Raw genomic sequence first — 15,488 nt, forward strand, 5'->3', positions numbered from 1 at the left:
TTGGAGAGTCCAAAGTGGGATCAAGTAAAGAAGTATCAGGAAGACACAGTGGCTGAAAGGCAGCCTTCTGAGAGAGAGCATTCCTGAAGGAAAGCGGGAAGGGCTGGTTTGCAGAACCTGGCTGTCATAGGCAGTAAATGGGAGGAAGGTGGATGCCAGCAGTTTGCCAAGGCACTAACTCTGTAGTCTCTGAAGCCCAAGGGGACCCCTCAGCAGGACTCCTATGTCCTGGACGTAACCAGTGCACTGTGGAGCTCCAGAGGTAACCTGCAGGAAGTGCACCTTGCGATGGGCCATGGCCATTTTCTACTCAGCCGATGGATGCAGCTGCACACACTCCACTGTCCGTACCATACTTTCCAACACATCAAGCTTCATCACCTCAGGAAAAATGTGTTTCAAAAGTTCTTTTTCAATAAAAAAGAGATTAGAGAAGAGAACTTTTCAACTGGCCAATACACACATGCTTAGGCAGCTGTTGGCAAACCACGGCCTACCAGGCAAACTGGTCCAATGCCTGTTCATGCACAGCCTGTGCGCCAATAATAGCTGTTACATTTTTCTTTGATACAGGGGATCGAACTCAGGACCTTGCACTTTCGAGGCAGATGCAGTACCACTGAGCTAAATCTCCAGCCCACTTTTACACTTCTAAATGACATGTGAAAATAATATGAAGTACAAATTACAATGTCCTTAAAGTTTTATTGCCACAGAGATATACCTGTTCATTTACATTTTGTTTATAGATGTTTCCAAACTCCATCGGCAGAGCTGAGTAAGTGTGAGAGTGACTGTATGTATCACAAAGCCTAAATTATTTCCCATTTTCAGAAAAGTTCACCAACGGATAGCCTAAGGTCTGTATTTATAATAATTGAGGGCTTGGGTATAGTTCAGTGGCAGTGCATGTACTCAGCAGGCATGCAGCCTAGGTTTCATCCCTAGCACCAAAAAAGTACATAGTCATTCCATATTCATATACTAATGTTTACATATTATTGAGGGGAATATTAAATGTTATTTTAAAACATCACAATAAAAAATTTAGAAAAATCTAAGTATCTATTAATAAATGGATGGCTAAATAATGATGGAAACAGTCACTAAATGATATGTTATACAGCTACTAGAAATTATAAGGTAACAGGTTAATCACATGCACACACTATGTATGGATATATTCATATAATTTCTGTTAACATATGTAATTTGTATGACCCTCGAAATTTTCTGTAGTGTTTACCTCTGATAATGGGGGCTTAGCATTAGAGAATTCAATGTTCTATACTCTTGAACTGCTCTTATTTTTACAAAGAAGGTGAATTAACATGTAATAAAAAGCACTTAAAATTACCAGCTCTTTCTGATTATTACATGTAATGTTCCTAAAATAAGTGTTAGCTTCATGCCCAGTAATTCTGCTTAAAGTAAAAATGGAAAAAAGGAGTTTGGACCTAGAGGCTGGTTGCAGTGCAGGAGAGTTCTTGTACCCTCAGACAGCTCTCCTGCCTAAAGATGCTCCTTTCCACATCAGGATGGAGAGAGGGGTGTGGGTACCTTTGAATTGGGACTCCCCTTTGGCTGTTGGGTGGGAGTGGGAACAGGGAGTGGGGAGACTAGCAGGAGCCTCTATTCTTTCCCTGGACAGCAACTTCTCTGAGTGGTGGATGCCTGGATCCTCCAGGCCAGCTCTGACCACATGGGGGTGTCAGTGTCCGGGCCTTGCCTAGCATTCCTAGCGCAGATGTCCCCAGGGGAAGAGGCCAACCTTCTGGTGGTGGCGGCTGCTGTTGCTGCTGCTGCTGCTCTAGCTGCTTCTTTCGTTTGGCTTCAAGAACTGGGTTCTCGTATTGTGTTTTCCTGTTGATGTGGCTGGGGAAGAAGGTAATCAGTTTTCAACAAGGAAACACCTACACACACACACACACACACACACACACACACACACATACACAAGCCCTATCAGGCCAAGTCCTTTGGCTAAAACAGAGCAATGCAGGTGGACTGATGTTGGCTTGGTTGTGTCAAAAAGCAGTTAAGAAGAGGAAATGAAGGTTACTGCCTATTTATATGCACCAAGCATTGTGCAATCATTTGCACAAGCATTTTTTGGGAAAATCCTCAATAATGCCATGAGACAAGTCTTATTCTTATTCATAGAATAATACCACCTTGTTCATGAGGGACACATGCCCAGACTCCATGGATCCTAAAACCAGATAACAGTGAACTCTCTCCCTATATGTTTCTCCCCATATAGTTTAATTTATGAATAGGCATAGGAAGGAATTAGCAGCAATAATTTATCATAGACCTTAGCGATATGATTGTTGTTCTCCATTACTGAGATTTTCACTTAAAGGAAGCATTTTATGGCTTCTCATTAACATATCCCAATTGCCAGCATTGCTACTCTTGAGCTTTGGGGCCATAATTAAGTAACATAAATGAGGGTAACTTGAACACAGGTACTGCAGTACCATGATAGCCAATCTGGTAACCAAGAAGGCCGCAGTATGGTTTACCCAGCACATATACGCTGCGCACAGTGATCATTCTCCTCCTAAGCCAGACGGAATGGGGTGGCTGGAGATCTCATCCTGCTACTCAGAATGGCACACAATTTAAAATTTATGCATCCCTTGTTTCTGTAAGTTTTCACTTAATACTTTCAAATTCTGCTTGACTTTGGGCAACTAAAATCATAGTAAAATTACAGATAAGAGGACACTGCTGATTTTATGGCTAAGGGCAGTGAACTTCTGTGTAGTTAATAACTCCCCTCACTGGAATGCAGCAAACAATAAACAGGCATTCCAGCTCATGCCAGTTTGCTTCAGATCCCAGAATTTCAGCTGCTGACTCTACCCAAATGCCCACGGTATCACATGAAAGTGTGGTTGCCTAAATGCAACAAGCAGGTCTTACGTAGCGAATATACATACTTAAGTATACCTAAATTTAAACACACACATTCTATACGAGCATTGTACAAGCAAACACCTGGGCTTTCACACCAGTTCTGCCACCTGTCAAAGCAGTCACCACCCATCCTTCCCTTACAAAGGCTAGCTTAGGGGCAATGTACATGAACTCTAAGTAGAAGAAAGCTTGCTGTGCATCTGTAAGAAAGATAGTTTTCAGGGTTCACAAAGGAAATTTATCTCAGGAGGGTCAAAGAAACAACCGTGCTTGTTTCTCTGATGCCCCAAATTGCCAACTCTTGTTATGTAAAGAGGAGGCAATGCTCATATAAGCTAACGACACTTGCTATATCGAACTCGATTTTTTTCTTACAATAAGACAGTGGACATTTTATGGCCTGGCATTTTTGCATATGTCATATCACAAGGACATTATAGGAATGACTTCAACGTGGCAGCATGAGAGAAAGCAGGCCACTTATCTTCATTGCAGCAGGAAGGACTATGAGTGGCATTTGCAAGGCATTTGTTCTTTTCAAATGACTTTAAAGCACGTCTTGCTCCTGAAGATACATAATCGCTGTTCTCCTGCATCCTGGCTTTTCTCATTCATTTGTCCAACTAATACTCATTATACACCTGCCAAATGCCAGGACTATATTTAGCCTTCACAATACAGTGGCAAACGAGAGCCGTGAATCCTGTCCTCAGTAAGGGTATTAATGACAGCACTGACCTTTGGATTCACCGAATATTTTCTTGTTCATTACAGAATACATATTTTCATTTTAAAATTTATGTATTATTATTTACCTGTGTCTTATAATAATGACAAATTCTGCTAAGCATGAATGTACATAATTCCAGAGAGGCAGAAACTAATGTGTGGTTTATTAATAGGCACTTACTCTACATAGTAGACACCGTAGACAGGGTCTTCAATCTTCTCCCAACCAGCAGGCAGCTCTGAAAAGTGAAAGGGCGTTTAGAGCAGGAGGAGCAGATGCTGGGCGCGCCTGGGACTGCCATCAACCAAGTCAGGCAGAGAGACTTATAAAAATACCTTAAGTCCAACTAGAACTGTATCCAACCAAAAGGAGCATGCATTATTTTTACTTTCTCAGTATATTTTTCTACATACAAAGAGCTTCTTTAACCAGTGATATTTTATTTCAGAAAATAAAACTTAATAAATGCAGTCTTGGCTGCCATTATTCTCTATTATCAAATCAGATTTTAATAGGACCTTAAAGCTTGCCTCGAGTGACTATTCCTGCCTTAGCTATTTGCTGTTTTCTGTTTTCTTTCCAAGCCACCTATCACACAAGCAGACATCGGTGGAAATTAATGCTCCTTTTCATTTGTCCACACAACTGTGCTTGTTTTGCTTTCCTTGGAAGAAAGTAAAGTCTGCATCTCATTTGCTCCTTGTTCCCAAATAAGATGCTACTGTCTAAATGAAATGCCGAAGTAGAACTGGGCCCTAAAACAGCACACACCTAACGCTCGGGGGCTGTGCTTGGGCTGCTCCTCTGCCTCCTCCTCACCTGGGGAAGAGCAACCCAGGTCTGGGCTGCGGACAGCTCACTAGCTGCAGGGGACAGGCTATTCCTTTACACGCGGCGCTGCCGTGCAGGCTGAACCGTGCTCTGCTGGACTTCACTTCGGGAGGTCTTGTGTCAAAGGCTGGAATGAACTTTATTAACTAGGTAAGAGTGACTTCTACCCCAAGGATCTACTGGGTGAGGTTCACTGCCAAGACAGTTTTACTTTGTGAAAGAAGTAAATACGTGCTTCGTGCCATTAAAACAATTTTTACAGAGCAACAATTTCTCTTCTTGATTTTAAAGCCACCTCGATCTATGCAGAGTGAAAGCTTAAATAACATTATACTCCAAATGAACCATTATTTCTAGAAGTAACTATTGAGAGCTGGCATTCTACAATAAGTGATATACACTTATTTTGAAGCAGATTTTTTTTTAAATTCAAGGAATCATGTCATCACTGTTTTGAAACGATGACCATTTCATGAGTGGAGGGCTCACACAGGCCACTTCCAGCTCCGGACTGAGATGGAGGCATGTGTGCGTGCAGAAACACACACACTCATTAATCAAAGTTTATGTTCTGTTCAGATTTGGATGCACATTAAGAGATATTCATTTCACAGTTTTTGCTCCACATGTTACTTGTTTGCAAAGAGATAGATTTTCTCCACTTTTTTCTAATTAAAAAAACCCACCTAACAGGTTTTAAGGAAGCCTTTGAATTCAGCAGACCTAAGCTACTAAAAAGCCACACAGGTCCAAATTGCAGATGTTGACACAACTTGGCATTTTTATACACCGAGTCTTGCAGACCAATGCAAATTGAATGCCTGGGAAATGATTTTCCCTTACAAAGCTAGAAATTACCATTTAAATGAAAATGAACCAGAAAAATATTTCTAAAGAATTGGGAAATTGAAAATTTAAAAAATGCAAATTGGTGCAGAGTCACACATTTGTAAGGGGGGGAAGAGCAGGTGAGAATAAGAAACCTCATTACAATGAGCAGAATCAGACCCCTTTCCGAAGTCTGCAACCTGAAATATTTGACTAGATGATCTTTAGATAAAATAGGGAAAATATTATGCATTCAATTCACTCGATTACAATTTGACAAGCGGTAACTGGGTGCCTACTCTTCGCCTGAGGATGTGTCAGACGCAGGGACACAAAGATGAGTACCAGTGTCCTGGCTAAGCACAACATGGAGCCGCACAGCAAGGGCTTCGAGATGAGCCACTGCTGACTTCTAGCCTGTTGTGTCTCAGTGACTGCATGTTCTGAAGTTCAGAAATGGGTCAGTCAACTGGCATTTCTGGACATTTTTAAATTTAAACACTTGTGAAACAGATGAACCACCTCCAGAAATTTTCCAGTTTTTCAAGTTAAGTCTTATTTTGAATGGAAAAGATAGATTTCTCACGTCCACTGTGGTGATTAACTTAATAACAGGAATTAGTCTCCTAAAGCTGAAAATAGAAATGGGTCATTGATTTAAAAAAGGAAGCTGTTTGTCCTAGAATTTGCCATTTGGTTATAAAAAACTGAAAATGGCAGGAAGTATTTAAGCCCATAAAGTGATTATGTTATACTTTTAAAAAATAAACACACTGAGGACTCCTGAAAGGCAGTCCCCACATCTGACCACCATCAGGCCAGACAAGACCATTCAGCCTGTCAGAGGCCGGAGGGCTGCGACCCCGCTGGCACTGCCCAGACGGGGAGGGGTCTCTGCGGCCACTGAGCTCTACTGCTCTGGGGCCCTGGGCTGGTTCCCTCAACTTTCTGACTTCCCTTGAAGGTCAACTGTGGGTTCACTGAGCAGATTCGTAAACTACTGAGCAGATTCGTAAACTACTGAACAGCACAGGGCAGAGCAAGTGCTTGCTAGCCAGCAGTCACTCCAGGACCACGATGGGTTTCCTACCCGTCCCACGTTAAAGGGACAGAGAACTGTACGCAAGTATGGGGAAGTCCAACCAGCTAGAATTAGTTAATAATAAAGTCATAACCAAAATGTGCTGATTGCAGTGTCAAATGTCAAAACACATTCACATGAAGTTTCCTCACAGGCACCAAAAGTGTGCCTCTTTCAGTCCCAATTTACATAATTCTTAAGAGGGAAGCAAAAAGAGGTCTGGACGTTGCAAGCCAGTGAGTGGAAGCCAAGCAAACTGATCTGACGCAGAGACAGCTCACAATCACAACATGCCGTCTTCCTGAATTAGAGGCATGAGAGTGAAGAGGGACACAAACGCATCACTGCAACTCCCCTCTGAGGGTCTTCAGCACCACCGGGAATTTCCTGTCATACCATGGTCACACTGCAGGAAGATGTGAACCTTCTTTCTTGAAACTCTGACGTTCAGAGCGCCTCAGAAGCATCACAGTGGTGCTCCTGCACACCATCATGCATTTCCAGGGCCACCTCCCCCGGAGTGCCACTCATTACCCAGGGAGCAGGAGGGGCAGAAACTGGCCCAACAAAGGATGGGGTGTTTGCTTTGGTTAGGAAAACCCTGGCTTAGTCTCTTTCAACTACTTTATCTAGTATCACTAAAGTGATGTTCTTTTTTTTTTTTTTTTTGGTACCGAGGATCGAACTCAGGTCCTTGCTCTTGCGCAGCAAGCGACGAAACCACTGAGCCAAATCCCCGGCCCTAAAGTGATGTTCTTTTTAAAAATAAAATCAGCTCTGAATTGTTCTATTACACAGGGTGGACCTCACGTCACTCCTACTGCATGGACCACAGGACAGCTATGAAACATCTTTAACCACAGACACCTAAACAGTTGCCAACCACCGTGGGCATGGTCATCAGTTATAATCTTCTTAACAAACATTAAGAAAATCAGAGCTAAATTCTGTATCACAACTCCAGGCAACCAATATTTTCTTCATGTAACAAAAACATGCAACCAAATAGAAGTGATAATTTATATTAATCAGATTTGTATTTTTAGGTTGTAAGATAATCTTAAAAGCGCCAGGCCAATTCAATAATGTTAGGTTGGTTCTATTCATAGTGATGTTAAGAGCAATCTTTTACTTAGAAAATATAACTATCGTCAATTTCCAATCAGTCAAGGCTTCCATCTGAAATTCAGCTCAACCTTGGGTTTTCCCATCTATCTTTCAGGGACTTCATTAGAAGCAATGCAAACTAATTTTAGTTGTTAAAATCTGAATGGAAAACATTTAATTTAGCAAGAATACAATTCAATATATTCCAATAGCAAAGAAAAAAATATTTTGGCATTATCTGCAAATATAAATTAATCGTAAGCTCTAGAATAGATGAGATTTGATTTGCACTGCTATATAACCTTCAGGGAGAATGCCACCAGTAAACATTTCTTAGAGTTTCCAAGACATCACTCTAGGGACAACAACATGAAATTCATGGCTTTAAAACAGCATGATCATAGGACTTACTAACTGTTCAATTAATCACTGAAAATTAGTTTTAGGACAACTACTCCTGCAATAAGCATTAAATTAATCTTGTGGATTCTTATTCTGCTTTTCTGGGGGATATTACTTACATAGATAACCATCCACACTAAAGAAACAGAAAATGCCACGAGCCAGGTTACATGGATGTCCAAGGGACATGGCCAGCACCACCTCAGTTCTCCAGCCCTCACAAGACCATCACCGATTTGCTAACTTCATTCTCGTCTCAATTCACCCACAGTTTCTTTGCAGATAAAATGCATTATAACTGTGTGCTGCTTGCAGTCAAACCCACGAGTTATAAGACAGCCGTTTCATGGATACACTGGAATGGAGATGATAACTGAAGAGAAACAGAGGGACTTGGCAATTCACAGGAGAAGGACTCGTGCAGGTGAGCATGCAGCAGCAGCAGCAGCTGCCAGAGGGTTTACCTAGTTCACTGTCCAGCTCCTCGGTGTGGACCCCTTCTTCTCCAAAGGAACAGCAGGAATAGGACAGGAAAGAGAGAAAGAAAAATTCAGACACCAGCACCAAGAAGGAAACTCCTCTTAGAAAAACAAGCAACACATCACTTCATTTGTCCTTACCTGCATGTGGCTTATTTCACTGGCTTGGCTAATAAACTCTGAACCTCAAGGTAAAGCACAAAATGCTAAGAGCTGATATTGGCAAAATAATTCTATGGCTCATTTACCTGCATGGCAACACAGGATTTGATTGGCTGTAAAAGATGACAAATACCTTTGTGGTCTGGATGCTCCTAAGTGGGAAGTCATTTACTGTGGACCTTATTTGCAGCAAATCAGGCTGTTAGACCTTTCATTAGTCCTTTTAATCCTTCAATAATCCTCTAATCAGTGAGGCAATTACACCATCATTAAGGCACTATTTAGCTTACAAGTAGCTTGAAACATGGAGGGTGAGGTCAAATAGAGAGTGAACTGTACAGTATACTCTGTGTCTTTCCACAAGGAGCTACACAAATGAATCGTGTCATGGTGATGTACATGGAAGAGGTGAGGCCTGGATGCCGCCCTGGAAGAGGACTGGGAAGCAGGGTTTCCTGATTTTGAATTTTTTGTATGTAATTTTTCTAAGTCATGAAAATGTTCTCGGTGATTTCAGCAAGTAAAACAGGTGAAAAGTCTTTCCATTCCTGACTTCCTCTTGCTGACAGTAAAATATTTTAATCTTTACTGGGAGGAAAACACAGCCCAGCACACAGGAACCATTGCACACATGAACTTCCTTGCTCCAATTACACGGGGCTTGGAGAAGCCAAGCAAGACCAAGGCTGGCACTGAGCAGACTGCAGAGGCACTAACTGGGGCTTCAGGGTGGTCAGTGAGAACAGGAACACATTTACATTTAAAACCGCTCTGAGTGCAGCACAGGGAGGGCAGAAGCAAGACTCCGTGTGTGGCGCAGATCAGAAGTGGAGGAGGTGGCAAAGAAAATATTTAGAAGACCAAGCGAATCCAGAGGTTCATGGGCTAGAAGTGGGTGTGTAGTTATAGACTAATGAAACTCTTGGGTGTGTGCGGATTTGCCTTCAACTGAGACAGGGAACACTTAGTACAGGTTTCTTTGGGAAAGATCATCAGTTTGGTTTCAATCAGACTGTGTTTGAAGTCTCCTTGAGACATCCAGTTGGTTTATCAATCAGGCAGATTAAAACACTGGCTTGCAGCTCAAAAGCAATGTTGGAGACTTCTAGTAGAACTAGGCAAAGCAATGAGCAAGGCAGCAATGAATACCCTGAAAATCAAAATCCAAAGCCAATTTCTCATTTTGTGAAATAGGAAACAGAAAGTCTTTGTAATAACTGAGTATAACTTTGTACTGTCATATCCCATGTGCAAATGAACTACAGAGTTAGAAAGAAATACAGTATTTGGGACTGACAGTGTATACTCGTGTCAAAATATAAACAATGACTGCAGCTTAGTGCTAACAATAAAAAATGAAGCTGATACTTGTCATAGTCTGATTATGCTGTCTGTACAGACACACAGACATACATGTAATTTCTACTAGATATAGAATATGTGAATTCTAATGTTGAAGGGATAATTACTAAAATGAACACATACTTGTGCTAAGGGAGATAACAGGAATGATAAGAATTCTAAGTGTTCAAAGATTTTGTAACAAAAATAGTTAGTAAATCTTCTCAATACTTTTCTTCCATTAACAGTTTTTCTCAGTAAAAGCTCTTGCAACCTCTGTCTTCTACAAATTTATATCAACAGGCATTTTCATGCATTCCCAGCGTAATTATACTGGACATTACACAAAAGACTCCGAGAGACTCAAGTGCTTTCAAAGTCATCAGTCATCAAATAAAGACTGAATTTTCCTTTCTAGAGTTTTATAGCTGAGGGTGTTCTATGTTCTGATCTTTGGAAACCTGTCACTATGTGCTCTATATTAAATGGACTCTGAGTAATCAGAACAGTGCTTTATCCCCGGAACATGTGAGTAACAGCTGCTCACAGCTGTCTCCTTACTCCTGCAGCCACGGACAAAGCCACCAAAGTGAGGCAAGAACCCGGCCCTTCCCTCCCAGCCGGAGGGACATGTGCTTCCACAAGTCAGCCCAGTAAGTGCACAGTTCTGCACGCATCTCGTGCTATGTCCCAGTCAGGCACAATGGGAGGCTAACCACGTGCACGTGGACTCCAGGTACAGCCTTGGAGTACAGCTGCAACACAACTGATCTGTAAAATACTGGCTTCCGTTTCCTGACAAACTTCACATGCACGTACAGAGTTCTTCATTATAGGATGAATTAATAAAGTTTTGTTATCTTATAGAAAAAAATGTGTATTCAATAATTATAAACTAATCAAATGTCAGAACTGAGTAACGAGCAGCAAAGTAAACCATTTCACTTTCAGTGAGTGCACAACAAAGCCATCTTGGTAGAACATGGGGCAGATGTCCCTGTGCTACCGAAAAGCGCTACACTTACTGTCTTCATTTTATTACAATTTCATTTTGTGTAAGTCATTAAAAACGCTCAAAGCTTTGAAATAAACCTTTTTAACAAAAACTCTTCTACTGATCCCAAAGTAAGAAGAGAGGTTGGAGGGCTAGGGATTTAGCTCAGTGGTTCCGGCGCCTGCCTCGCAAGTGCAAGGTCCTGAGTTCAATCCCCGGTACCAAAAAAAAAAAGAAGAGAGGTTGGCCCCAGGTAACATCTCAGCCTCTCTCTCAGAAGGATGTACTCTCTGCATATTGTGGGTATATCCCAAGTTACAGTGGTTCCCAACCAGGTCAAGATCTGCTTCCCCAACCCCAAACCGGGGCAACGATAAAATAACAAAAGATGTGGAAGCCAAGAACGAGCCTGAAGTTTTTCCATGACTTTCACAACAAAAGGCTATGGTCCAGGAGGTGTGAGTGATCAAGGTACCAATGGATTCTCTAGCCCTAGTTCTATGTGACTGAACACAGAGGACGAATTTGAATAGTTTCTGGCTAAGATCAGATTCTATTTCCAACCAAGACACTAGTTGGCACCTGCCTTTACTTGAAAATAAACTGCACTTCTGAAAACCATGTGCATTTCCTAGAATTAAACCACCTTTTAAAAACTCAGTGCTAAAAGACAGCTGACCTTGCTACCATGCTTTGAATCTGCACAGAGGGATAAGCCTCAGCTCTCTGCGCGTGCTCTGCTCAGTTCTTACCATCATCTTCACACTCTTCTAGAGGCTTCTGCTGCTTGCTCAGGCACCGAGGGTCTAACCAAGATGTTGTTTTTGTGTTATGGCTGCAATTCAGAAATAAAACAAGACATTTGTTTAAAAAGCAAAGAAAAAGAAAAAAAATTAATTGCAGAAGAATTTTAGACACACCTGAACCAACAGCAAACCCATACCAGAAGAGAGCCTGAGCTGGGAATTTTCTTGGAGAGAGTCTTGGGGAGGCATATTTCCCTACCTGAGATAGAATCATGGAATTACTGAAAGCTTATAGTATCACACCAGCTTTATTTCTGAAAAATGACTTACAAAAGACATGCCTTGCCTGCACTGTCTACTCTCATCTGGACTTATCACGTTAGTCTTCACATTTGCCAAACAGCAAATTTTAGTTTGTTTTCAAGTTGTCTCTGACTTAAATTTTGGAAATCTGGAAGGCTGCTATTTCACTAATTAAACTACAAGAGCACCCTCACGGCAGTGTGAAACTACCTCAATTCACGCGTGGCTCAAAACTACTGACACAAAGCATTCATCACAGCATGCTAAATTAGGCTTTAGGCATACTGACCCCAACCCAAAATTATCTATCATGACTAGAACCTGAGCTAAGAAAAAGCTCGGAGAAACTAAATGTGCCACCCCACTGCCTTAGGGAGAGCAGAGTCTAGCCCCAGATGGAGTATTTCAGCAGTGACTGCGGCCTTTGACATAGAGAAGTATATGGGATGTCCCCAAGGACACAGTGCTGTCCTGTACTCGTGTTGGAAGTGTCCCCAGCATGGCTGGAAGAAGTCAGCCTTTGCAGCTCACAGCGGATGTAGACACAGGGCTACAGCTCTGCCTGGGTGCTCCTCCACACTGTACTAACGGCTGAGCAGGGTGCTCCAAGTCCCGTAACTGTATGGCTACAAGCCATTAAGGAAAAAAGAATTCACGGTTTAGGCGGGGCATGGTGGCACATGCCTGTAATCCCAGCACTGAGGCGGTTAAGGCAGGAGGATCGCCATGAATTAATTCAAGGCAGCCTGGCTACACAGCGAGAGTCTGTCTCCAAAAAAAAAAAGTTCAGGCAGTAACTTCAATTCTTTTCCAAAGTCTGTAAATATGGGTAGGGTATTTGCCAGGATATTTTTTGTTTATTGTCTTGAATTATTAAAGAAAAAACTTACGGCATAAATGACAAACAAAATATACAAACGCATACCTCTTAGCTCAATCATGTTAAAGAAAGAGAATCAAAAGGTAACACAGTGACCACCACCACTGCCGCTTTTTGGACCACTCACTACTATCGGAATCTAAGTGTTTTACATATCGCTACAGCTTGATTCTTAAAATGAGCCTGTGAGGGAAGCACTGCCCATACTAAAATCATTACTCCCCACCTGACAGATAACAGAACCGGGACAGAGAGGAGAAGACACATGGCTAGAACCGGAAATCAGCCCTGACAGTCTTGTGCTAGAACCCATGGTCTGTACCGCTGTGCACCACCTACAGTGACACTGGTCATTGCTGGGAGGGATGATGATACAGCACGTGATTTCAGAAAGCAAGTTTTTACTTTGAAATAAGTATAGATTTGCACGCCATCAAGAGATAACAGAGTGACCCTATACATCCTTTACCTCGATACCATCCATGGTGATGCCTTGTAGAACTGTATACTGACATCTAGGGTACTGACATCCACGTAATCAAGATACAGAATATTTACACTATCACAAAGCTCTGTCGGGGTATTCTTTATTGTTACACACCTGACAGTAAGGATTCCCCTTTCATCATTCCTCCAGAGCCTCTTCTTAATCCTTGGCCACCACAAAATTATTTCCCATTTCTGTAAGTTTGTTACTTCAAGAATGTCATGAAAGTAGAACCACAGTACATAATGCTTTAGGATTGGTGTTTTTCACTCAGCATAATTCTCATCAGGACTACTGTGCTTATCAATGATGATTTATTCTTTTCATGATTGAGTAGTATTCCATGGTATGGATGTGCCTGGCTAACCACTGAAAGGCATTTCTGGATTTTCACTATTCAAAATAAGTTTACAATAAACATACATGCACAAGTTTTTGTATAAATATAAATGTTCATACTACTCTGGGATAGATGATCAAGTGTGCAACTGCTGGATTGAACAGAAGTTACATGTTCAGTTTTCTAGAAGGTCATACAACTTTCATTCCCATCAGTAGTGCACAAATGATCCATTTCTTCCTATTTGCCCTCATTTCCTGCTGTCATTTTTTACTTCCCATACCCTAAAAGGCATATAATGACACCTCAGGCTTTCAACCTCCATTTCCCTAAAGATAAAGGCGTTGAATATTTTTTTCATGTGCATATTTCTTTTCTTTTGGTACCAGGGATCGAACTCAGGTCCTTGTGCTTGCGGAGCAGGTGACAGAACCACTGAGCTAAATCCCCGGCCCCCGAGTAGTTTATTTTTACTGTTGAGTTTTGAAGGTTCTTTATATATTCTAGATACTAGTCCTTTCACAGATATGGGGTCTACGAATATTTTCTCCCAATTTGTCGTTTGTATTTTTATCCTCTTACTAAGAGTCTTCTACAAATCAAAATTTTTTCATTTCAATGAGGCTGGATTTATTAAATATTTTCGAGGATCATGCTTTTAATGTCAAGCCTAAGGATGTTTGCCTAGTCCTAGATTTCAAAGATTTTCTTTTTGTCTAAATGTTTTATTGCCTCATATTTTACACTTCGGTCTACTGTTTGAGTTAATTTCTCATGTAGGGTGTGAGGCTTAGGTTGACGTTAATTTATATGCCACTGGCTGTCCACTTGCTCAAGTACCATTTATTAAAAACACTATCTTTCCTGGCACAAGTTGTTTTCATGCCTGTCTCAAAACCCAGCTGAGCACATTGTGGATCTGCTTCTGGATTCTACATTCTGTCCTGCTGAGCCTCATGTCTTTCCTCCACCAATACCACAAAGTCCTTATTGCTGTGGCAAAATAACAAGTTTTGGTACTGAGTAAGCTGATTACTCTGAGTTTTCTTTTTCAAGTGTTTCGGCTACTCCAGTTCCTTTGCATTTACAATTACATATTTTAAATAAACTTGTCTATATCCACAAAACACCTCACTGAGATTCTGACAAGAAATGTATTAAACCTTTCAGGAGCACTGACATTTGAGCTAGTCTGCGTCTTCCAATCCATTAATAGTCTTTCCATTTATTTAAAGTTTCTTTGACTTCTTTCTTCAATATTTTGTAGCTTACAGCATACAAAAGCCTATTATTAGACTAATACCTGGGTGTTATTTTTTGAGCAACTATGGATTGCATTTCATACTGCCGTCCCAGTGCTCACTGCCCGTCTATACATGCCTATCTTCTTGCGTGAAACCTTGGTGAACTCACGTATGAGGTGTTTTAGGGTTCCTTTACATTTTTTTTCTATGTAATCATGTGATCTGCAAAAAGGGACACTTTCACTTCTTCCTTTCCAAAGCACATAGATTGTATTTCCTTCAGGCCCTATAAAACCAGCTGGTCTTTTGGCATGGTGCGAGTTGACATCGTCAGCTTTTCTCAGACATTCAGGGAAGGTCTTTATTCCTTCACGAATAAGTAGAACACTAGCTACGGGCTTGCCACCTGTGCTCGTTATTAAACCAAGGATATGTTTCCCTTCTGGTTTTCTGATTTTTACTATGAACAATTAGTTTTGTAAGTGCTTTCTCTGCCTTCATATGGCTGGCATTTTGGTCAGTGTTTCAGGCTGTGAATGTGGTGGATTATACTGACTGATCCTCCTTCCCCTCTCCGTGTGTGTGTGGTGCTGGGGATCAAACCCAGG

The 15,488-nt window shown here is 41.4% G+C and overlaps 1 protein-coding gene across 43 annotated transcripts in view; it reads right to left on the bottom strand.

Moving 5' to 3' along the window:
- Positions 1–15,488, bottom strand: part of Magi1 (membrane associated guanylate kinase, WW and PDZ domain containing 1) — a 353,668-nt gene that overhangs the window by 70,920 nt on the left and 267,260 nt on the right. For 19 of the 43 annotated variants that reach the window (XR_015439229.1, XR_015439228.1, XM_087181668.1 and 16 more), the window contains 4 exons: positions 11,633–11,715; positions 8,369–8,407; positions 3,836–3,893; positions 1,730–1,875 (listed from right to left, as the gene is read on the bottom strand). Coding sequence is in view for 41 of the 43 variants with exons in the window: in XM_087181668.1 (XP_087037794.1) it covers positions 1,730–1,875; positions 3,836–3,893; positions 8,369–8,407; positions 11,633–11,715 (326 nt within the window). In the remaining 2 variants the exon portion in view is untranslated. The remainder of the gene's footprint in view (positions 1–1,729; positions 1,876–3,835; positions 3,894–8,368; positions 8,408–11,632; positions 11,716–15,488) is intronic. The other 24 variants (XM_087181659.1, XM_087181656.1, XM_087181651.1 and 21 more) reach the window with 5 other exon arrangements.

The sequence above is a fragment of the Heterocephalus glaber genome, unplaced genomic scaffold (genome assembly GCF_053883595.1).
Source record: "Heterocephalus glaber isolate CG9 unplaced genomic scaffold, H.glaber_assembly_v1.0 deba00001472, whole genome shotgun sequence".
NCBI lineage: Eukaryota > Metazoa > Chordata > Mammalia > Rodentia > Bathyergidae > Heterocephalus > Heterocephalus glaber.